This window comes from Castor canadensis, chromosome 2 (assembly GCF_047511655.1).
Source record: "Castor canadensis chromosome 2, mCasCan1.hap1v2, whole genome shotgun sequence".
NCBI lineage: Eukaryota > Metazoa > Chordata > Mammalia > Rodentia > Castoridae > Castor > Castor canadensis.
Window position 1 is genome coordinate 95,214,876 of NC_133387.1, and position 25,351 is coordinate 95,240,226.

Here is a 25,351-nt window from a genome sequence, read left to right on the forward strand (position 1 = left end):
GGCTGTGTGTGGCCCCCTTCTATTCCCATGCAATGAAATCAAAGGGGATCATTGTTACATTTGAAAGACAGGTAGACAAGGACATTAAGAAGGAAAGGTTTCCCATTCTAGAAAAAGGACAAAATTAATAAAGACTAACCTGTGGACCAAAGTCATAGAAGAGACTGCCAAATATCTGGCCCTAAAAAGTAGCTTTCACTCATGTGCTAACACTAGAGAAGAATGAGGAGGAGCTGGGTTTGTGGAGCCCACTCCACACACAAGCTAGAGTGAAAGGAGGCTTTAGCAGGATCTGGATTATGAACTTCCAGGGCTTCCCAAATCTAAGAGGAACCATTGATTTCTGGATTTTAGCTTGTCAACAAAGGCTTATCTTTTAGATTGTATTTCTTTTGTTAGTGACGTTTGTTAAAATGAAGAAAAACACAAACACCTGGCCTATTGCCAGTAACGTTTAACAACAGGGTCTTTTGAGAGATGCACTGGTTTTATGCACTCTGACTTCCAAGGCATAAATACTCCCACCACAGTGGATTTCAAGCTCTCAATGTGTTGTCTCTGAACACAGAGTCGGGAACATAAGTAGTCCAGCATGTCAGTGCATACAGGACAGACTGAGTGTTCCTACACTAAAATTCAAAATCTGAAACTTTTTTGAACACTAACAGGATGCCGCCACAAGTGGAAAATTCTACACCGTGAAACTTTGCTTCATGCATAAAATCATTAAAATACTGTACAGAATTACCTTCAGGCCATGTGTATAAGGCATATATGAAATATAAGTGAGGATCCAAGGGTAGAGAATCAGAAATCCTAAGCACCGTGACTCCAGAAACCACCTTGAAATGTCAGAGCTACACTTGGGTAATTCTGATTGTTTCTAGCCAAAATAATCACTGCCATCACATTACGTGCACATAAAATTCAAAGACTGACCCTTAAATCAGCCTTTAATTTCATCTAACATCTGCAAAAATCCCTGCACAGCACAGCTGGCAAGGTGTGTCCAGCCCTGGGAACCACTCCCCCTGTCGTTTCTCTCTTTTTTTAAATGTCTCCAAACAAGCAGAAAACAGAGCATCAATCAGAATCAAACTGTGACATCCTGGACCCCTTGTCCGTGAAAAGCCTACCTACTCCCCACCACACTGAGAGAAGTGGCACCATTTTTCCCCACCACCAGACTCCAAAGCTGCTTGTGTGAATCTTCAGAACAAACAAATGAGTATCATGCACTATGCACAACTCCCCTACCCACACTCCTACAACATAATCCAGCACAACCTCTGGGCAGACTGAACCCCCAACCCAAGAAAACTGAAAAACATAACCAGCAAACTGTAATGTAATACTGACAGTGCAGGTGGGGGTGGAACACTGAACCTGCCCCAGAGAATGGGGTGGGGCAAGGAGCCAAACTCTCAGTGCCAAACTCAGTGAAGGAATGTGGGTAAAGCAGCAAAGCCTGAGAACAGGGGTGGGGTGACAAGCCAACCTCCCATCTCCGGTGGATCCCAGAGCTGATCCAGTGGGACAAAGGGCAGCATTCAAAACTGAACTGCCCCACCTTGCTAGGGGAGGAGCTGATCAAACAGAGTTACAGCTGAAAGGCAACACAGCTGCTGCCTGGTGAAAACAACAACAGCTCTGACCACCCTGTACAAAACTGGCAGACTTACTTCACCTCACAATTGCAACCCTCTGAACAGAAGGAACCAAATTCTACTCACAAGCCAGTTACTTGGTGAGACCACATCAGAGCTCCTGCTTATACACCAATACCAGGATTGGACACCTAAGGAATAACTCCAGAACTGTTACAAAAAAACTGAACTTTTTGTTGTTCTTGTACCTGGTGGTTTTGGTTGTGTTTCTTTCTTTCTTTTTTTTTTTTTTCCTGTATTATGAACTTCACCATCACAATTTTCTTATCCCTTCTTACCCCCCCTCACTTTCCCTCCTTTTCCTGTGCTATAATCCATTGTTCTCCCTCCCAACTACTCTTTCTGCCCCCTTCTCATCCACTCTCTCCCCCTCTATTCCCCTCCACCTGCAATCCCCCCACACTATGCTTCCATCCTAGAACGTCATCTTAAGTGAAGTTAACCAGACTCAGACGGCCAAAAATCACATGTCTCCCTCATATGCAGATTATAGACCTAAAACAAATGCAGTAATATTATTCAGCATGGGTCATACACTAAAGGGAGAACACACAGGAGGAATAAGGAAAGGGAAGGAAACCTAAAACTTGAATGTGGTTGATGTGCTCACTGTAGAGGAGCAAATAAAGTAATCTTAAACTGGCAGAGGCCACTGTGGGAAGGGGACCAAGAAGTAGTGAAGAGGTCTGGCAGAGATGAACCAATGTGAGTTGCAATACACATGTGCACAGAAGCAATGCTAGGAATCTCTCTGTATAGCTATCTTTATCTCAGACTAGCAAAATGCTGACTTTCTTAGTATCTCATGTTTTCTCTTCAACAGAATTGGAGAAAAAGAGAGCAGAACAGGTTCTGCCTGGAAGCACAGGGTGGGGGGTTGTGGCCCAAACAATGTATACACATGGGAGTAAATATAAAAATGAAAAAAATAAAAAATTTTTTTTAAAAAGAAATGTAAGTGAATTTCATTTTTAGACTTGGGTCCCATCCTTCAGATAACTCATATATATGCAGGTATTCTAAAATATGCTTTTGTGTTCCTGGACAGAAGACCATGAGCATTCAAATGCCCAGTGGTAACCACCCAAAAGTCCAGAGATTGATGAATGGCTAAACAAAATGTTGTATATGTAATGGACTATTTAACTTTCTTAAGAAATGAAATTATGATACATGATGCAACACGGGAAAACTTTGAAAATACTATGTAGTAAAATAAACCAAACACCAAAATAAAAATGCATGACTCCACTTGCATGAGGTACCTAGAATAAATTCATAGAAACAGGAAGTAGAATAGAGGTTACCAGGAGTTTGAGGAAGGGTGAGGAGAGGAGCAGTTATTGTTTAATGGGTATAGAGTTTCAGTTTAGGATGTGAAAAAGTTCCTGAAATAAGTAGTGGTAAGTGTTGTACAACAACATGAATACGTTTAATACAACTGAACTATGTCATTTAATTGGCTAAAATGTAAGTCTTATGTTCTGTATACTTTGACACAATAAAAAAAAAAGAGTGTAGGCCCACTCATTAGAGATTATGATTCACGTGGTTGGTAGCAGAGTTCAGTCTTCTGAATATTTCACAAGCAGCCCTGGCAATTCCACGGTACAGGCAGGTTTGGGACCTACAATCTAGTCTAGCTCCTGTGTTTACCAAAGTGAGGAAAGAAGCTTGGCCAAAGTCGAGTAACTAAAACTGGCAGAGTCAGGAATTGATTCCACGTCTAAACCCAAGTCCTATCCTCTTTTCAATTCATTCTTCAGATAACTGAGTCTTTACGACTATTCTATAGTCCACAAGCCACAAGGCACAGACAGGCTTTGTCTACATGCCTAAAAATATGAAAATATTGCCCTGGATTTTGCATTTAGCACCTTAATGTGGTCTTGTTTCTAGCATTTTGAAGTGATTATCTTTGTTTCTGCATTCACAGCCATCAGGGTGGCTATGACATCCGTAGTCCCCAGAACCCAGTAAGACAAAAACTCAAAGTATAGGATCTGGGTTCAATGCCTAAAAGCATGTCTGCAGATAAACACCTCCAGACTTTCAATCACCATGCTACTGGAACATAATGAGCTAGCTCTGGTAAATGAGCTCCTAGGACGTGAAGAGGCACTCAAGTTCATAAGCATACCAATGTACGTGGTTCATCCTCATTATCATATCAGTCCTATGAAAACATCATCCTGTCTAGCAGACAGATTTCTAAGCAAATGCACATTAGCAAGATGAGGTTCCTTTCCAAAAGGAAATCTACAACATTTGACACTTAAAAGAAACAAACAAAAAAAAAGTTATGCCAATTTCAGAAAAGATTACAAGAACACATCTTCTGACCAAAGGCAGGAAAGAATGCTTACCATCGCAGAATAATGATTGTTTTTAAAATCACACAGATCTCTGTATGCTCTCACATTTTCATAAAGAGATGCCTGTCACACAGACAAACATATTTCCATTTTCACAGTTGCCAAACATAAGCAGCAAGTAAAAGAAAATCTGGAGAGAAGGCAAGAGCTTGTGTATCAAATCATTTTTCTCCCACAGTGCCTGATGATGTCCCCAACTTTCCATCCAGAACACCTGGCTGTATCATCCATATGAAACGACACCATTAGGAACCTCAGAGGAAATAAAAATGTTTTGATTCCAAGATAGATTGAGATAATAAGCAGCCCAATGGCAAATTATAATAAAAATGAGAAGGAAAAGAAAATACATTCAAGTGCTAAGCAGTTTTCTTTTCAGGGTAGGTACATTATAAGCCATCACAGAATCATTTTAAAAACACCTGCAGAAAACTCCAAGCAAAATTACAAGTGCATTTTATACAATGCTATAAAAAGAAGTCAGATAATCATATCAAAATTATGGTTCCTAGGAAGTCTCAAGTTATAACTGCATATAATTTAGTAACTTTGCAGAAGACAATGAGATACACTAAAAATTGAACTTAGGTTATCACTAAGTTGATTAGTACTAAAATACACTATAAACATCGTAACATAAAATACACTTAGGCTCCAGTGGTTTTAAGACCTTTTTTTTAAACTCTTTACGAAATGCAATAAAGACACAGTAAAATACAAAAGGCCTGAGACAGGTTGGGAGATATTCAATCATTTTACATTGCTATTAATCCATTTTTATTGTCGCCCTCTCATTCTCACTCAACTTTAGATGGACCCATGTTTTACACTCAATGTGAGATGACATCATGAAACACATATTGACCTAGAAAAACTGGAATCTGCTCCCATTTTCCTCTCCTTTTTGCCTCCTTCTTCCTACATAGGTTCAGTTGACACCCGTTGTGTGCCAGTCACATGAGCAGGACTGAGGAAACTATAGCCCTACCCTCATAGAACTGGCAGTGTAGTAAGCTCTCCAGAAAATCGAAATGCTAAATCAGAACTATGGCTGCAATAAGAGGGAGGGGCACTTAGCTCCACAGCAAGTGGCCACGGATTGCCAGGAAGCAAAGCATGAGGTGAGATCTGAAGAAAGGACCAAAGTTGGCCAGGTGGCATAGGGAGGAAAATGCAATGCAAGCAAAACGCCATGGCAGGAATCTACAAGAGTCTCCTACCGGAGAGGAGATACGGTTCAGTGACAGAGTGCTTGCCTGGCGTTGTTGAGGCCCCTTTGTTTAAAAAGAAAAAATTATACAAGTAAACACAAAAGTCTCCCACCGGAAAGAATGCAGAACAAGAAGTGGTGAGTGGGGCCAGACCTTGCAGGTTTGGTGGTCACCTAAGCAGAGAGAAGTAGGAGTGGCAAAGAGCAAGCATTTGCTAGGACTTAATGTTTGCAGTCCTGGATGTTTCTACTTGCATCAGTCCAGAAATGGATCTTAGTATGGTTGGCAGAATTCTAAGCTGGGTTCGTGGATTCCACTCCCATCTACCTTGTGTAATTCCTCCCTTGAGTATGGACAAGACCCGTGAATGGGATGGATGCCATCCCTGAGATTAGGAAATGCTACCTGGCAAGGAGGAGGAGGAGATTATACTGTGTAAATATAGTTTCTAATCAGTTTTGACTATGACTTACTTGAGATTATCCTGAGTGGGCCTGAGCTAGTATATGATCCCTTAAAATGGGTATACAAGACTTATAGATACAAGAATATCTAGGAGATACTCTCCTGCTGGCATTGAAGAAGGAATCTGTTCTATAGCTGCAAGAAACAGAATTCTACTGACCACCACATGAGCTAAGAAGAGGACTTTGAGCCTCAGATGAGACCCCAGGCTGATGCCAGATTGCAGCATTGAGAGGCCCAGCTAAATTGCATGCCCAGAATCTTAACCTTTGCAAACTGTAATAATAAATATTATTTTACATAATTAAGTTTGTCACAACTACCTATGCATCAATAGAAAATTAATACTCTGGGCATCAGCAGCAGAAAACAACTGTGTTAAGCTGCTAGCTCTGGAAAGAACACCTGTGTTGTGATAAGCCTACAGGCTCTTTGCATAGGTAATAACAGGGAGACCAGAGCCACGGTTCTCCTCTGTCACAATGAGCAACATTCTCGCCTTGGCCCAGGTTAGAAGAATGAAAACTGATGCACCCAAACTCAGGGGCAAGCTTTAGAAATATAATCTCCTAACTTAAAGGCAACCACAGACTCTCCACTTAAACTGCCTTCCAAAATCCTACAAAATCTGAAAAGCAAAACTCCTGAGAAAATGGATTGAGACAAATTTGACAGGGAAAGCCGATCTCTGTTTTAAGTTTCCTTAGTTTTAACAACAAAAGCGAATTTTTGTAAAGTATGATTTTAATGTTAACAAGGTCCTTCTAAACAAGTAGGGTCATTTTTATTTAAAAGGCAAAGTAGCCTGGTTTATATTATGGGTAGGCAATCTAGGAATTACAATATTTTATACATCTTTTTTCAGTTAGGAATAAAGAATAAGGGAAGAAATCCTTGTGTGTTTTGTTTTGTTTTGGTCTTGTCTTAATATACTAACAACCTCCACTCAAATTTCTGGAGCTGGGTAGATAAAATTAGTTATACTGCGCAGGGTAAAATATATATGCAGGCATTCCAGAATCTGACACTTTCATCAAAAAATACTTCAGAAGTTTCCTAAGCTCCAAATCATTATAAAGGCAACTGCTCAGAGGTAGGCAATGCATTTCCCCAAGCTGTTTTAAGTGACAGGGCAGGGAGTCAGCACTAAAACAGCTATGAGACATTATGTGGCTGGAGATCATCCAGACACAAACACAGACAGACAGACAGACAGATACACACACATACACACACACCCCACTATAAAGAGAGGCTGACTCTGGAAGGATCCCTAGGTATCTGATACAGAAGTAGTCTCTAGGAAAGGATGTAGGATAGAGGGGTCAAGAATGACAGGGAACCTTGTTTTTATAAGATTATATTATACTTTTAATTGTGTGAATGTATTATCTATTAAAATTATTTAAGCCAGATGTAGTGGTACACACTTATAGTTCCACCTACTCCAGAGGCTGAGGCAGGAGGATTCCTTGAACCTATGAGCTCAAGATCAGCCTAAGAAACATACCAAAATCCCATCTCAATACCCACAAAGCTTATCTAAACTGTCTCACTGGAGCACTGCTGCAGTTATCAACAGTTGTGGTTACTGAATAGGGGAAAAAAAAATTGTTAGGGGTTCTCAAAAAATGCCATTAGGAAGAATAATGCTACTGCCTCTGAAGTCTCATGTTGTTTTCAGTCACCTCTACAAGCTTCTGTGCCCTATGAACTTCCTTTCAAATTGTTGGTCCCCCAGGCTATAAAAAGCCATGGAGGGAAAAAGGGTAGGAAGGAAAAGGCTGCAGATACGCAAAACTCACACAGGCGACCCTGTCTGTCTTATCTCTAGACCCCTCCTGACTCTGAGGTGTCCTCCTCCCTTCTGATCTCACATGCAATGTGACTCTAGGAAATAATGTGATATTAAGAATCTGGGTCCCCCTCTACCTCTCAACAATGGTCAGATCTCTCTAAATGTGGTAGCTTATCCATCCACTAACTCAGAATAATATGAACCAACACCTCAGAATGGAAACAGCAATATCTATGAAAATCCAAGCCTGTGCTTGGTCTTTTTTTCCAAAATATTCTCTCAAAATTCAATTATTCACAGTACAGTTTGAATGACTGAAAGCAGGTCCTACCTTATTTGGGATGCAAAACCTGGGGCAAACAATCCCCAGGTTGCTCACACATCATAACTGCCAGGAAACTTGGTCAGGTCCAAACGGAAGAAAATAGAGGTTGAGGAAGACAGAGGTTGAAGAAAGAACACTCTTTTGTTTAGGAGACACCCAATGCATGGTTATGACGGCCAAAAGGAGTTTGGTTAAAAGCAAACCACCAGATTGGCACATGGTTAACTCAGCCTTTCCATCTTAAAACATCTAAACAATAGGACAATTTACTGTCAACAGAGTATGATTATTCTTATATAAGATGTCTGAAATGTATATTCCTATATGTGGTAAGTGACTGTCTCCAAAATAGCCACATAGCAATATTCTGAAAGGCATAATCATCTTCCTAGTCATAGCACTGAGAAAAGATGCCTTATTCATGACCTTGTACTGCTGGAATGGCAACCTGTAATTAATAATGCTAAACCTAGTGCCATTATTCATAGCCCTCTTTAACTATGATCATTACTTGGTCTATATAAGTGAGCTCAGTTCCCTTAACCCTCCCCAGGGATGGCTAACTCTAACTAATCAGAATCTAGGGTGGTTCACCTGATCTTGGAATTAGTGTGTAAAACTAATATTTTGCCTCTTTCTTTCCTTTTAAGGACATTTTTCAAATCGAATATAAAAGTTAAAACTATTTTAACAGTGCAACACCTAGAATCACAACCCATAGAAAAACAAGACAAAGCACAGAGCAACTGAAGACAAGAGAAGATTGTGGAAAACAAACTCCACCTGACAAATGAAGGACTATTTTTTCTATCTTTCGTCAAAGTATTGCAGACAATTAATATTTCATGCTCTCTGTGAAGAAAGAGGATGGAATTTGTCCTATAAAATTTGAAACACACCTTATTCATTTATGATCCACTAATAGCAAACATATATACTCAGATAACAAATACATTATTGTTCATGAAAGAACCCCAAATTAAAGGGTGATTTTCAGTCCAAGTAAATACAGAAAAGCTGCCAAACCCATGTGTTTAACTCACAATGATCTCATTTGTTTTCATCAAACAATAGTGAGTTTTTTCAAATTAGATTAATCTTTTGTCCAGTTATTAGGCTATTTGTATAAAAATTTGTGACCATTATTAACATTAAAATAACCTCAAGAGTAAACTGAAATACTTGCTTGTGAGGAATTAGTTATAATTTACTTACTTTTTTTGTTATTTTAGGGAATATTCTGGCTTCATATAAGAACAATTTGGTTAGCAGCACCATCCCATTAAATACCTGGCACATGGATCAGTAAATACTTGCTGAATTAATGAATAAATGGAACATATGAGCAATCCGATTAAAGCAAGAAGGAACACAAGTGCATGCAGTCACACATACACAAAATCTTTCTGAGAACACTTTGGAAATATGAGTAGTTATATTTCTGTCCTCAAGTAGATTCACTCCACCACTTCCTCATCAGTATCAGCATCCTTTTCAGAGGAAAATGAATAGAAGTTAGGATAAGATTCTGTTGCTTTATAGTCTGGCCCCTCTACCCTTCCCGAGGTGACCTGGGGTGGCAGGTGACCTTTGTGTGGACCATGACCTTCACCTGGGAGCTTTCCCAAGCCAGCCCTCTGTAGACATAACTAACTTCTGTTTGTCCACAAAAATGTGTTGCCTCTTCTACAAAGCCCTCCCAGGCACAATTCCTGATCCCTCGTCCTGTAGCCATCCTCTTCCCCTTTCCCTGAATATCCTAGCATGCCATCTCTAGACAACTTCCACACTGGTTGCTATTTCTCTGTGCCTCTTAGCACAGCGAGCTCTGTGAGGCCATGGTCACCCTTTCTTGATCTTTGGAAAAATAACACCTTGGCAACAAATGGCTTAAATTTTCTAGGCCCTCAGTTCTCCTATAATACGATAATAAAGAGAAATTACCTCACTGTTGTGAGGACAAAGTGATGAGCGTAAGCTAAACTAATCTGATATCCAGCAATGGGGAAAACAAATGCTACTGGTATATCCATGAAATAGCAGATAGGGTAAATGTTACATGTACTAGACAGTAACACTTCACAACCCACAGGGCTTCCACTGCAAAGTCAGAGGCTCAGAGCCTTCGTGGGCCTTGGGGTGAGAGCTCTCAGGAGATACAATTCATGTAAGACTTTTCAACATCACCAACCTAGACAAGATCATGTTTTCAGGTAGGAACAAGGTCGTCACTGAAGAACTGTGTGCCTGACCAGCAGCATGGCTGCTAATGAAGAGTGATCATGATCCCTAGAGACCCATGAAGAATGAATAAGCAGGTCTTAGAGACTAAGAAATGATACATATAAAGTTCCAAAATTATGTAAAGGAATGAAACGAGGCTCCACATAATTCTAAATAAATAACACACGTTAATTACCGGAGTGGCCAACAAGAGGTACACATAAGAATGTATATATAAAGACAGAAGAATACATGGAACTTCAAATGGCCCAAATATCTTAAGAGACTTAAGAAAGACTGGTTAAGAAAGAATGAGATAATAATATGCCTTCTTCTCTCCACACTTTCTCCATGGAGAAGTAATAAAACAAACAAACAAAAACAGAATAATACAGACTCCCTCTAAGACTTCAAATGCAGCAGGTGTCATATGATAAGAATGGTGTGAATGACAGTAACATATTCATCACTGAAAAATCATTCTTAGGTAAAACGTCCCCACTTCCTTCATCTAGCATCTATTCTTACTTTTAGTGAGTTCTATTACTACAGTTCTGCAGAACTGGACCCAATTCTGTGAAAATAGTATCATTCAGATTGAACTTGCCTCCTTCTATAAGTGCATCTGTAATCTATGGGAAAACATTTTTGCAACTGACAACCTTCAATGAGGCTCTTTAATGGGCGCTGGATAGCATTTCTCAGCCACAACCAGGAGGAAAATATCCAGCATAATAAGAGGGAAGCAGAACTGGGGTCAGAGTGTGAGTGTTGCAGTCCTAAATGGCAGAATGGGTATCTCTGACCAGTACAGGACTAAGAGATGGGGGCCACCACCTTAAGTCTTTGCTCCATTTCCTGCATGGGAGCAGGAAATGTTTCTCTCTTTTTTCCATTTCTCTCCATTTTTATTCTATTATAGTAAATTTCTTTCCTAATAAACTTTACTATATTTTTACCACAAAAAAATTTATAAAATAAATAAATAAAATGACAGAATGGAAATGAGGGGACCAGCAGTGAACAACAAGTTTTTAAGGCAAAAACTGGCCAGCTACTAAGTCTACGTTTTTGCCATGTCTATTGCTACCTCTCCCTCCCAACTCCACCATCTTTCAGGAAGGAAGGACTTACAAACTCTCAAGGAAACGCCTTGCTTTTCTCATCTCCATTTAATAATGTCCAAAATTTAGCCTCTTCCAGCACTCTGGTTCCCGGGTCTCTGTCCCTGAAGAACAGACACGAGAGCACAGCAAGTATGGCACGTTGGCTCCCGCTGTCTGGCAAAAACCAAAAGCCCAAACATTTGTCAGTAGGGAAACCTTAAATTAATTGTTGTACATCGATGCTATGTAATCCATATGACAGTTGAAAAAAGCAGTAACTGGCCTGGGAAATTCCTAAGACATTTGATTGTTGAAATTTCTTCTTTAGAAAAGCACACTGCAAAAGCATATGAACTGTTTTATTCCATTCCTGTACAAATGAAAGCACACATATAAAATTACATGTATGTGTAATAAAGTACGAAAGGTCTGGGAAGAACACAACAAATTCCTAACAGTTGTTATATCTGCACAGTGGGTTTTTATAAGTTCAAAAAGGACATATTTCACTTTCCTACTTAAATGTTTTATTCTGATAATGTAGTTATCTAATTAAAGTTAAAACTAGATGCAATTGTGCTAAGGAAGGAAGAGAGAGAAGTTAGAAAAGAAAGTCCTGACAGTGGGAGATAGTTAGCCAGTTCCTGGGGTTCCAGTACCCCCACCTCCACATGTGCCCCAATAGGATAACTGAGAAAGACTTCTGGTATGCATTTGTCAACACGTCAACATCAAAGTTAGATCTTCTTGTTTTATTTCTTATGTCATCATTTCTTATGTCATCATTCCAGTGATGCAAAGTCATCAAAGTTGGAAGTAAGCAAATGGTCAGCAACATGGCCTCTCAGCTACAAAACGCAAAGATATTTCTCAGCCTTTCATTGATATTGACTATCACCCTTTCAAGATAAGGTTCTAATTTCTTCATCCAGAAAGCTAACACTCTGACTTCCTTTCCTTCCTTCATCTGGAAGCAGTGATCCTTCAACCTTGGTCTACAGGGAAATCTCAGAGGAGACTTGAAAACATAGGTGGAGGAACCTAGGCCCACAGCTTCTGATACAGCACTTGTGAGCCCAATGGAGAGACCACCCAAGTCTGTCCCTTTGTGGCTTTCTAGCTCTGTGACTTTGAGCAAGTCAGCAAACCTCTCAGTGTCACCATTTTTTCATGCTAAAATGGGCTAGGATAATACCTGCCACAATACTGTGGGAAGATTCCGAACCATGCTCCGAGTATTCCCAGCTATTTTGATGTGATGACAATCTTGGTGACTCTGGCTACATGCTCCATTACATTTTGAGAAACATACACGCGATTCTCTTGGGTAAAGGGATGACAAATAAGAAAGATACTCGAGGATCCTCAAAGCAACCAGCAAGCTCTTACTACTACTTCACCCAGTTAGCAAAACTAGATTTCACCTTCCCCTATACTTGAGAGGAAGTTGTTCCCAACAGCCACCTCCTCTAAAACGGTCAAGAGAGTCACATCCTGCACCCACTCTTCCAGGTTGGGCAAGGCTGTGCACACCTCTGCAAGAGGACTGAACCCCCCATCTGTGATCAGCTACACCAGGCAGAGCCTCAGAGCATCGATACCTTTAAACACAGAAGGCTTCCATCTGTTTGCTCTCCTGTTACAACATAATAACTGATCCGAACAATGAGGCTTGATTTCTTCACTAATAAAAATTAATTGCATATTATATTTTATATAGTATATGTCATGTACATTTTTCCCTAACTTGATTAAATTTTTCAATACTGAGCCAATTTGGCCTACATATCACTTGGTTCTAACATCAAGTGTTTGCAGCAAACTTCTGTGCTAATAGGATTCTACTGAATGGCTCTCATTGGGGAAGAAAAGGCAGATTCCCAGTATTAGTGTGTAGAAGCTTGTTAGACGACAGCAGAAACACAGCTGTTGCTCCTGGCTCAGAATTTCTGCTACACTTATGATTCATTATCGTGTTTCCCCAGTGAACAGAGGGTACCAAGGGTTTCGAGGGATTGGCCAGACTCTTTAGGGGACCAAAGCCAAACTAGCCTCCAGGTTAATACCAAGATCTGTGCTGTCCTCACAGCCACTCTTGAGGTTGTCTTTTTGGTCTTTATTCCTTTATTGCACAATGCTCTTTAGCTTCAGTTTCTTGTCTTTATCCTTACCCAAGGCTAAAGGATACAACCTAAGTGCCCAAAAATGACCACAGAAATGCTCATACTTACCTACAACTGAATCTCATGTAACTAGTAAGGACAATACATCCAAATGAACGGGGATGTTATGTCCTAATGTTAAGCTAGAAAAAAATAGAACTAACACAATCTGAACAGTAAGATGACAACCGTGTAAGGACTTTTACACGGAAAAATGTAGAAAGAAACATGCTAAACAGTAACAATTTTTTAATTTTAACATACAGAGTATATTAATTTCTACATGGTGAGATGGTGAGTAAATCCTTTTCTGCTTTTCCACTGTTTAGACTATTTTTCAAAACTTCTCCAAAAGCATGTTACTATTCGAATAAGAAAAACATAAGTGAACCAAAATTCTGGGAATGAATATAGCTGCGTCCCTTAAAACCCATGCAATGACCACTGTATTCTAGGTTAGAAAGAGAAGAAATGAGGACTGAATCTCTAATGTCTACTTCAGAGCCACTGAAATGTCAGACCTATTCAGGAGTCTCTCATAGGTCCACTTCCAGATGGAGTAGGATTCTTGACACCCTTTCATCCTCCCCCCCAAAAAAATGTCTTAAGGTCATTGTTAGAATGAGAACTCAGGACACTGGACTCATTGGTCTTATCTTGGTAAGCTTCAAAAGCATGCTCAGAAAATGTGTTTCTCTTTCTTTCCCTTGGAAGATTAGGACATTTAAAGGAAAGGGTGAAGAGACAGGAAGTAACTGGACAAGAAAGAGAGGAGGTTTACACACTTTAACCATTACAGCAGCTGAAAGTTCCCTGTGTGTACTGAGGAACAAACCAAAAGCTTGTCACCAATGCTACTTCTATTAATTAAGAAACATTTACACACAGGCATGGCGTTAAGCACTTAGCATGTATCTTCCCATTTTATTCCCTCCAACACTATTATTATCCTCATTTGACAGGTAAGGGACTGGGGTGGAGCAAAACTCCATGTCATCACCCACAAATATGGTGATGAGTGCCTTCCTGTGGCTAGCATATATATTACCACAAACATGGCAGCTCAAGATCACAGAAATCAAAGTAGAGAGTAGAATAGGGATTACCAGAAGATAAGGTAAAGGGGGAATAAAAAGAGGTTGGTTATTGGGTATAAAACTGCAGTTAGACAAAAGGAGTAAGTTCTGGTGTTCTATAGAACAGTAGGGTGGCAATAGTTGACAATAATTTATTGCATATTTCAAAATAGCCAGAGGAATGGATTTGAAATGCTCCCAACACAGACAACTGATAAATGTTTGAAGTGATAGGTATGCTGAATGTCCTAATCTTATCATTACACATTGTAGACATGAACTGAAATACCATATTGTATCTTCTAAATGTGTATGGATAGTATGTATCGAATAAAAGTAATGATTAGAAAAAGGCAAGAATTTATTCACTCACGTTTCTGGTGACTATGAATCCAAAATCAATATGGCAGGCAGTGGTCTATCTGAAGGCACCAGGGGGAAGCCTCTTGCCTAATGGCCCCACATGCTCCTACGCTTGTGACAGCATCACTCCAGCCTCTGCCTCTCTGGTCCCATGGCCCTCTTCTGTGTGTCTGTCTCTTTCTCTTTTTATAATGACACACATGGGACATGGAGCCACCCTATCCAGTATGACCTCTTCTTAACTAATCATACCTGCAAAGATTCTATTTCCAAATAAGGTCACATTTTCTGAGATTCTGAGTGTACATAAAAGTTTCGAGAACACTATTCCAGCCAATGCAGTTGGGCTCTGACTTGGCAGCCCGGCTCCAAGTCCACATACTAAACTCTTGCCCTTACGTTGCTTCCTGGGTGCTCCCACACTGTGATGCTCTGTTTGCATGAACACCACACAATGTCACAGACCTTGCTCCTGCCTTCATGCACTTGTACTCAACACAAATGAAACAGCAAAGAGGGAAGAGCACGTGGCTAAAGTATTCATGGAAACTTCTGTGTGCTACAGAAATTCATAAGGACAAGTGTCAAATGAAAACTGGGGCCATGGGCACGGGCAGCTTTGGCCAGGCTGGGAGGAAAGGACTGGGTGAAGCCCAACAGCAGGCAAGACTAGGACAATGCGTTCCAGACAAAGCGTGCCTGCTGGAGGGCCGTGGGCACTGGGGTTGGGGTAAGGAGATTTTAGAGCAGCTTCAAGGACAAGCAGAGGAGCTAAAAATTTAATAGGGACTAAAATGATAAAAATTTGGGTTTAAAGACTCCTCTGGCAGAGGAGGGAATGCCTAGTGTGGAGCCTGGAAAAACCAAGTGTTGAAACTTGTTGACAAAAATATGTTCATCTGCATGTGCACAAAATCGCAGCGGCTTCATGTATGCATCTTCTCTGTGACATTTTAACAACTTGCCTTAAAAAATAAACCAAATATGCAAAGGTTCAGTATACCTTCATCCCTTCACAGGGAAGTCTCTTTCCTACAGTCCCCAACACAGACATATACGCACACACACACACATGCACACACACACACATATGCACACACACACACGCACACACACACACACACACATGCGCACACACACACACACATGCGCACACACACACACATGCACGCGCACGCGCGCACACATGCACACACACACACACACACATGCACGCGCACGCGCACACACACACACACGAGCTTCCCTCCTAACACCCATCTGCACCCCAGCCAGTAGCTGAATGAAAAGAAAGGTGAGAGAAAGAAATAAAACTGCCTGTAGCAGAGAAGGCAGCCAAGACAGAACTGACCTTTGCAGCGCTCACAGCAGGCACCCCTTTGCTTGATGGCCAGGGCACAGTCTCGGGACAGCACTGGGCACTTCTCTCTCTTACATGTCACTTCTTTGTTCTAGGTAGAAAGAGGCAAGAGACATTCTGAATCAACTTCAAACAGAATCACTGAAATCCTGACCCACATCTGCAGTCTTCCTCTTCCTATCTTGCCTTAATTTTGGCAAGAAGACCTTAGGTTGTCAGATAGACCTGTTCTCTCCCTGCAACAGAACCACACACACAGGACTTCTGGAGAGGAAGGCTGAAAGGTCCCTTCTTTAAAAGCCAGCTCTGCCCCCAGATAACCGAATGCAGAGCAGGGGAGCTTTCTCCAGCCCCACTCTGAAGTTTCTTCTTAGTACACGCTCCAGAAATGATAATATTTGTGTAAATCATATTTTGCTCATTTTGGCTACCTGGACCAGGACTGCATCGTGAGAACAAAAATATTTTCTCATGGCTGTCCAACAATTCTTAATAGTAGCGTGCATTAAAATGCACCAATCTAAAGTTCCAACTCAAATAATGACAAAGTTGAGTATTGAATCGACTCAGTAAGAGAAGAAATAATATTCCACATGCCAAACAGAGACACAGTCCTCAGTGTTTTATAGCTGTGGGACAGCTGCTTTACATTAGCACTTATGCTAATGAAAGTGTGGTAAGCATTTGCATCTTTGGTTTTATCCTGAAAGGTTAGCTGTTAAAATGTGTCAGAGACGATCCAAACATGATGGGGAAGCCTGAATCCATAGGGAGTATATGCACCTATTCCAAAAAGAGTAGGTCAAAAAATATGATCAAGATCCGAGCTCTAACAAGCTCATACCATGATTTTCATTTTCATTTAAATCCTGTGAGACAAATATTGTCATTATTCCCATTTTATAGATAGGAAAACTGTGCTCAGAGGAAACAGCCAACTTTTTCAATTTCACACAGCTTTGCAGTTAGAGGTGGAAATCACAAATGAACATGCACCATGCCCTACCCTGGCTGAAGGCCAGTGCTGTGGCCTTCTTTGCCTGATGTGAGGCTAAGTTGGAGAAGAACAACTGACCATCTCTGCTCACCTTCAAATCAACCTGCGGCCCTCCTGGAATATGTATATGAGAAATCCTAACTTAGCCCTGACAACAACCTCAAGGAGATTCACAAATGTTTCCAGTAAGCTTCAATATCACGAGTCAAAGGAAGATCTCACTGTCTCTAGCCCAAAACTGGGGAGATATGCACCTGTGACTGTGGGAGTGGGATAGGAGTACGTGTGCACACGTGTGTACTGCAGCCCAAGCCAAGCGCATATAGTTCTAAGATAAAAACTCATCACTTTCTCTTCTGTATTGCCCTCAAATTCTCTGACGTTCTACAGCCTCCAAGATATTCTCACCCCTGTCCTTTCAAATCATCGGAACCTCTATTAAGTCCCAGAACTCCACTTACTAGACTCACCATCACAACTCCCCCCAGAGTGAGTGAGAGGGGGCAGGGAGAGGGCTGTGCCTGCCTTCCAACAGCTCTGCATCTACCTTGGTCTTGTTATTTTCCTACCCTTGTATTAGCAAGGTACCTGAGGTTCACCCTGACCCGTGGAAATATTCCTGAGGCTGTCCTGTCCCAAGACTGGCCCAGCTATCCAGAGAAAGGACATCAATCTACAGCCACCCGGACCCCCACTCCTGCCTGGCTAATGTTGCTGGCTTTCTGTTTTTTTCATTTATTGGTTGTCCATATAGGGTGGAAGGACATGGTTAGCCTGAGTAATTTCTTTCTCTATCTCCCTCCCCCCACCTTCTCATTTCCTGTTTGGGGGGAATTTGTTTTATTTTGTTTTTGTCTGCTCTTTGTTAAGTGCCCCCACTGGGCTAACCTTATTTACTCCTTCAGAGCCTATGAGACAGTAGTCCTCATCCTTAACTGCAAATTGCAGGCCCATGGAGTTCTTAACAAAGGTTGGGGCTGCCTCCGGCCCCACCCCCTGCAGCTCAATCTGATTAAGCTAAGGGCTCTGCTCCCCAGTAATTGCAGAGTACCAGGGTTGAGAAGCACAGCTATGGGGAGAGTGTCCTCAGCCCTAATAAGGCTGTCCACTGTTCCTTTGTGAACAGAGCAGGCGTGCTGGCTCTAAGCCCTCCAAAACTCTTTCTTTCACTCTTTTCTTCAAAATGATGGTGGGATCGAGGCTAATTACATCATGCTCGTATTTTCTTGTGTGCTGAGGTTTGAACTCAAGGCTTTGTACTCACTAAGCAGGCGCTCTGACATTAGAGCCACGCATCCAGCCCTTTTTGCCCTTGGTTGTTTTGGAGATAGGATCTTGCTTTTGCCCAGCCTGGATGGTAATCCTCCTATTTTAAGCTTCTTGAGTAACTGGATTAACAGGAGCATACCACCACACCCAGTATTTTCCCATCGAGTTGGGGTCTCACAAGCTATTTTGCCTGGACTGGTCTCGAACTGCAAACCTCCTGAGTAACTAATATTATAGGCATGAGCCACCAGTGCCTGGCTTCATAGTTGTGTTTTTGTAACTTTTCTTAAATTACAAACCTAACAAAGGTTCAGATTAAGAACATACAGTTTTAAAATATCATCAGTCTTACTCTACCAGAGGCATCGGATAACCATCAGGTGCAAGGATGCATGTGACTTGAGCGTCTTCACGAGCAGAGCTTCTGTTACCACAACTTCATGACTTTATCCGTTTAGCAAACCTGGCTGCAGACTTATGGAAAGCCACACCCAAGTGCGACTCTTCTCTGCAAGGAAGAATTTGAAGACACAGGGAATCGAAGCACTTGGAGCTGGCTGAGTGGTGCGAAGATACAATTTGGGATCGGATAAAGAGGAAGGCACACACTCTTTTAAATCTAGGAGCTCTGCTAAATTAGAAACCTGGGAGCCAGTCAAAATCCATAACAGGATCCCAAGATTCATAATAAATAGCTTGTAATTACAGTCCAGCACAAATGTTATTCTAACCAGATGGCTTGTAGATTCACATCTGGAAATTTTTGTGCATGTGCGCTCGCATGCGTGTGCACACATACACAGAGAGAGAGAGAGAGAGTGAGAATTAGAGAGAGAGAGACAGGGACAGAGAAAGAACAAATCTAAAACTAAACTGTAGTTAGAGCGGGAATTTTCTCCTTTCTGATTGCACCTGGAGTTTTTTATATCAGATCAGGGCTAGCATTGTGTGGAACTATCATTATGTGCTCATCCCCTGGTAGCAGGTTGGCATGAAAATGAAGGTATGCTAAAAATCTCAGGTCCTCAAAGAAAAAACTGAAAACTTCAGAGACTCGCTGGTGGGAGACTGATTCCTCCTCTCCTTAATTAAGTCCCATAGCTCCAGGGTAAATGCAAACACAGGTTAATTAGGGCCACTTGCCTTGCGTGCAAGATTTTGCCAGGAGACAAAAACACTCATCGTGGAGCCAATGTCTCCAGTGAGCAGTGACACAGGGGAAGTCATGCCTCAGGAGTCCCTGGCCTCCACAGCCACCTCCTTCTCACAGGGCTCCTTCAGTTCACTTCTCATCTAAGAAATATTTTCTTTATATATTCTGGATAGTAACCTTTTATCCAATGACTAGCTAGCAAAGATTTTCTTCTAGTCCATTAAATTTAGTTGAAATCTGTATGGAGGTTCCTCAAAAAAATAAAAATAAGGCTGGAGGCAGGGCTCAAGAGGTAGAGTGCCTGCTTATCAATTGCAAAGCCCTGAGTTCAAGCCCCAATATGGCCCCCCCAAAAAAATTAATTAAATGATCATATGATCCTACTATGCCATTCCTGGGCATACAGCCAAAGGAATTTAAATCAGCATACAGCTGAGATACCTGCCCATCTGTGTTTATTGTAGCACTAGTCACAATAACCAAACTATGGGATTAGTCTAGATGCCTATCAACAGATGAACAGCTAAAGAAGTTGTGGTACATATATACAATGGAGTATTATACAGCCATGAAGAATAAATTACTTTGTTTTCAGGAAACTCAATGGAACTAGAGATTATCATGTTAAAAAAATATGCCAGACTCAGAAAGACAATTATCTCATGTTCTCTCTTACATCAGGAATCTAGACCTTAAAAAAAAAAAAAGAATGACAGGAGTATAAAAGGGAGACTCTGGGAACCAGCAGAAAGGGGGAGGGAAAAAGGACAGAATGAAGAGGGGGATGAAAATGATTGAAATACTTTATTTGCATGCATGAAAACAGAATAAACTGTTTTTAAAAGGGGAAGGAGGATGAGAAAGGGCCATAGAGGGGGTGAATTTGACCAAAGAACATTATCTGCACAGAGGCAAATATCGAAATGAAATCCCTTGGCCCAATTAATACATGCAATAAAAAGAACATTGTGGGACAAAAGAGAAATAAAAGCTAGATAAAGGGGGAAAGGTGTAAAATAAAAGTATTTAAAAATATGGGGGAAAAACATTTTCTGGGACTGACCCACCCGTACCGTACACTTTCTATGATGAGTTCATGCTCTGTGCTGAGACTCTTACATGCATCCTTCCACTCCAAGTTCCGCATCATCCCCAGTTTACACATGAGGAGACAAGGTTAGGACTCTTGCCAGACTCATATAAGAGAGGCAGGTCTGCAATACAGAGAGAGGTCTGTCATTTAAATACCTAATTTTGGACTTTCCCAAGCATTCAGGGCCGACTTAAACAAAACAATGTCCACACTGTGAGCCTCAGGGCAGAGAAGAGCTTCCTGGTGACCTATGCATGTGAAATGAGTTGTTTACCAAGAGTAGAATAACCCCAAGGACCTGTGTCACCACCAGTTATGGAAATCTACAGACACCGGCTATGTTCAAGTAACCAGGAAAGTAGTTCCAACTCTGATGGTGACAGGTATATGCCTATCACACCTCTGCAAGCCAGACTGGCATCTTAGGTGTTCTCCCAAATTCCAGCTGGGGTTGGAGTCTGCCCAGATCTAAGCAAACACAAATAATGGCAAAAATGCACTAGAGGAAAAGATCAAAACATACATACACACACACACACACACACACACACACACACACACACACAAAATCAACCTGATCAGAAAATAGGAGTAAGAAACTTGGTATCTTTCAGTCTCAGTCTTGTCTCCCTTGTTGACCACTGTCCAGGGTGGGCCAGCCAGTGATGGACTCGCTGTCAAAGGAGTCTGGGCAATGGAACGCAAATATTGATCAAATGCATCAAAACCCAAAGCACACCCTCAGGAGGCACCCTCAATGAAATGTCAACATGCAGAAGTAAAAGGGGGTATAGAGAGCAAAAGAATGAAGAAAAATCTACATGGCTGGCAACAAAACTCTGAGGACGTGAGCCAAACCACAACTCCAGCCACAGCCAAGTTCCACCAGGATTCTGGCAGCCAGTTTGCTGTGTCTGAGACATGCCACTAGATGGCAGCACAGAGCTCCCTGGTCTTGGAAACTGCAGTCCTGAGCCGGCTCCTGCTTCCCCAGACATTTTTCAGTGTCAGGGAGAAGGGAAATGATCCCTCACTGACATGGGGTAATGGGAACAGAAGACAGCAATGCATGGTGTTAAGGACTTCTGTTAGCTTTCTTCCACCAGAAAAAAAAATGTCTTTCAAATGCTCTTGCTATATTCCCAGCCAGTATCTTGAAGATACTTTTTTTCGAAGGTTCTTCCAGAATCCAACCTTTTGTGGATTACAGAAAGTATTACCTAACCTTTCATTTATGTTAAAAAGCAATAAAAAATCTGAAGAGGAGAACACAACAGCTAATACAATGAGAGTGATGAAAGAGAAATGTCTGCAGTATTTTTAGACTACAAAACAGTATCACAGGTTTCCTGAAGTCAGACCTGGCCCTGCAAGTCACACAATTCATTAGTCATACCATGGCCATCCCTTGTAAAGGCAAGGCCTGTCTCAGAGACAAGTGGCTGTCATTTGGGAAACAAGCAAATTCAAAGTACCAAATCCTTTTTCAAAAGATCGAGAAGGCCGGGAAAGGTGCTTAATGTACACAGGCCAGGTGGTGTCGTTAGAGGGACCAACAGGCAGAGGTGGCCATGGGGCTTGCTCTCCTAAACTAAAGCACCCCCTTTTCCCTTCTACACATAGTATACAGTCCCCTCTGCTATTCTATCACAGGAGCCTTATTTGGGAAAGGGGCTTACAGAATTTGTTGCTTTCAAAAATTTCCCACCCAAGTGAACATATCCATGGGAGTGAACCCATATACATCCTCAACAGGCTACCTCTTTGTCATCAACAGCTGTCACAGAATGGAAGCCCCAGCCCACCATTCTGGCAACTCTAGGAGGTGAAGAGGCTTGGAAGGAGTTGAAGAGCCAAAAAGACTTGGTCCATGTGTCATTACACTCCACGCTGTAGGAGAGAGACAGAGACAGGCTGCAAGGGTCCTATCTCCAGAAACTGATAAGCTTTTGGGGGAAACAAGACACAGGCCACTAGCAGACCATAAGAAGACTACAGTGTAACTTCCAGCACAAATGAGAAGGGCAGAAGATAATCCGGTGAGTACACATGGAACATGTTGACCCTTAATCAAATTCTTAATATTAGAAATTTAACCTAAAACACACAATTGTGAAGAGTATTTCACATGCAGAGTCTCAGAATCACTCAGACAGGAGTTTGTTTTTTAGAAACATGGAAGTCTTTGTCAAGTTTCCCAAGGATGGGAAGCCAAGAGAAACTGCTACAACACCAATGCCTATATTCTAATAATTTCTAGTCTCCTCATGCACAAAGTTAAACCAGTCACCTTCACCTTAAAGTACCCCATTGTAACCCAATTCCAGCCCAGAAAGAGCCAGAGAATGTTACGATACTTTTGAACAAGGGTCCCCGTTTCTCCTAGGCAATATTAGAAGGCTTCTCATAAACAGAAGAATACTTAGTGTTTACATAGCACCTTTCTTCTAAAGAATTCTGCAGACATTATTTCATTAATCCTCCCAGGTTTCTTAAGACTTGCAGACAGAGGAATGGTGCACAATGAACTTAAGTGTCTCGGGTCCCTCAAAGAGCTAGCTAGCAAGCAGTGGAGCTGGGACCATAACATGGTTCTCAGGCCCGGATTAGGGGACCAGGCTGGAAGGTTAGTTGCTAAAACACAGCATTAAAATTTATAGGTGTACCGTATTAGAATCAGGTCAGCTTCAACACAACTCTTGAGATTTTAGGAATAGATTAACATGTAGTTGAGCTAGTCTGGAAATCTTTCAGAAAGACAGGCCACCTGGGTCAGTAAGTGGGGTCATGACCATGTTGCCTGCCCTGGTATAAGTAACCTTGGAAAAATGCCATAGAAGGGATGAGCCAGGACTTGGACAAGGAGACGTGACTCTGAGCCTTTGTAGGTTTTCAAATGCAGAGATGTAGGCAAAAGCTAAAGACAGAAGTGTTTTGGCAGCATTCAAAGACACAAAGGGGGCAGATTCCATGATTTATTAGTGACTCTCATAGCTGGAATAGTAAAATAAAGTGACTCCCTCTCCAGAACGTATGGTCAGAGGAATCCTTTGCAAGCGAGCATAAGCACTCAGGTGACAGGAGTTAAGGCAAGCTTGTACCTGCTCCAGCCTGTCTTATTTGGACAAAATCTACCCTCAGACTCTTAGAAATAATAATGAATTGGGGTGGAGGAGGGGTGCTGTGCTAGTCCACTGGTTACTAATGGCAGTATTAAATTTGATTGATGATTTATTATCTTAATTAAGTTTTTGCTTGCTTGTTCTTCATTATGGATAGTGCAATCGACTTCCCATAACTCTTACACAGAAAGGGCTGGAAGAAAAAAATAAGTGGAAGTTGATCTGCCACAAAGCCTAAGTGTACAAGTGCAAGCCTCTGGGTCATGTCTTGGCTCAATGGGACTTAAAAAAAAAAAAACTGGAGAGAAATTAAAAAAAAAAAAAAAACAATAAAAACATTTCGCCTGCGAGGAAAGCAAGGTTGAAAGGAGAAAGAACCCAAACTCTCAGTGGAGAAAAATGGTTTCCCAAGACTTCCCTCTTCCCAAACCAAGTTGAGTTCAGCAAAGGAAACAGGAGGTGTCAAATGCAGCCGCTGCACTTTGTGCCTCCAGCCTGTATTCTAAAGTGATATTCTCTGATTTTCCTGCACTCATAACCTCCATAGCTTTTACAAATCCCTTCCATGGCCAAGGTCACAGCCAGCCCATCTCTAATCATGAACGGCACACAGTTTTCCAGGCAAGTTGGTGATTATTACTTGTCATAGCACCTAACATTTCTAGGAAATCTATTATTTGTCAGACCATGTTGAACATGTTTTCTGCATTTTGACATTTAACCTTTGTAACAAGAGGAAGGCATCGATTTGCCCACCTCCATTTTACAGGAAATAAACAGAGAGGTTAAAAGGCTCACCAGTTTATATAGCTAGCCAGGCAGAAATTCAAACCCAGGACTCTCTGATATCAAAGCCTGTGATTTAATCCCTCTGATGGAAAGCTATGTTTAGAGGCTCAGATAAGCCTCTCTCCTGGTATTGAAGAACATAAATGTTTATCTTTGCTAAGCAAGCCCCACTTATAAACTTTGGTGCTTCATAGATGCATTTTGAACACACAAGGAAAAAATAGTGCATTTTAGGCAAGACAGATTAAGTCTCTGCCTTAACTCAAAACACACCCCAGTCCTGGGCCATTTGCAAAATGGACAGAACCTGGGCTCAAACCCGCCACATCCGATATGCACAGGAGGGTGTCCTCTCCTAGAAAGCTTGTGGCACCCCAGAGCCATAATTTCAGAGACCTAATGTTAAAATACCTTGTAAGAACATCGCGCGATTCATTGCACTACATCTGGGAGTGTTATTTTTTCTCTCTCCTGTCTAGGCTCTGCGAGCCTTTACCCCAGAGACCTGGACCCTGGCAAATGTGGCCTCCTCTGGCCCAGCTAACAGTGCAAACTCGGAACAAAGCTGCCCTTGAAGCCTGGCCATTTAAAAGACTTTATGAAGCCCACTGGGGCCCCCCGATTATTTTGCAACAAGTCATATCCCATGAAGAAATTCACTTCTTTGCAGCACAGAACAGAGGGAGATTAAAGCAAAAGGCAGGGGGGTTGGAGGAAAGAAGTAAGGCCCCCCGCTGCTCTGTCTGGCCAGAATCGTGTCTTTTAGTACCCATACCCTCTACAAAGACGATGTGCTG

General features: G+C 41.6%; 1 protein-coding gene across 4 annotated transcripts in view; it reads right to left on the reverse strand.

Annotated features, from left to right (window-relative positions):
• Nucleotides 1-25,351, reverse strand: part of Bmper (BMP binding endothelial regulator) — a 347,506-nt gene that overhangs the window by 185,938 nt on the left and 136,217 nt on the right. For all 4 annotated transcript variants that reach the window (XM_074065307.1, XM_074065308.1, XM_074065309.1 and 1 more), the window contains one exon: nucleotides 16,123-16,222. In XM_074065307.1, the coding sequence (XP_073921408.1) occupies nucleotides 16,123-16,222 (100 nt within the window). The remainder of the gene's footprint in view (nucleotides 1-16,122; nucleotides 16,223-25,351) is intronic.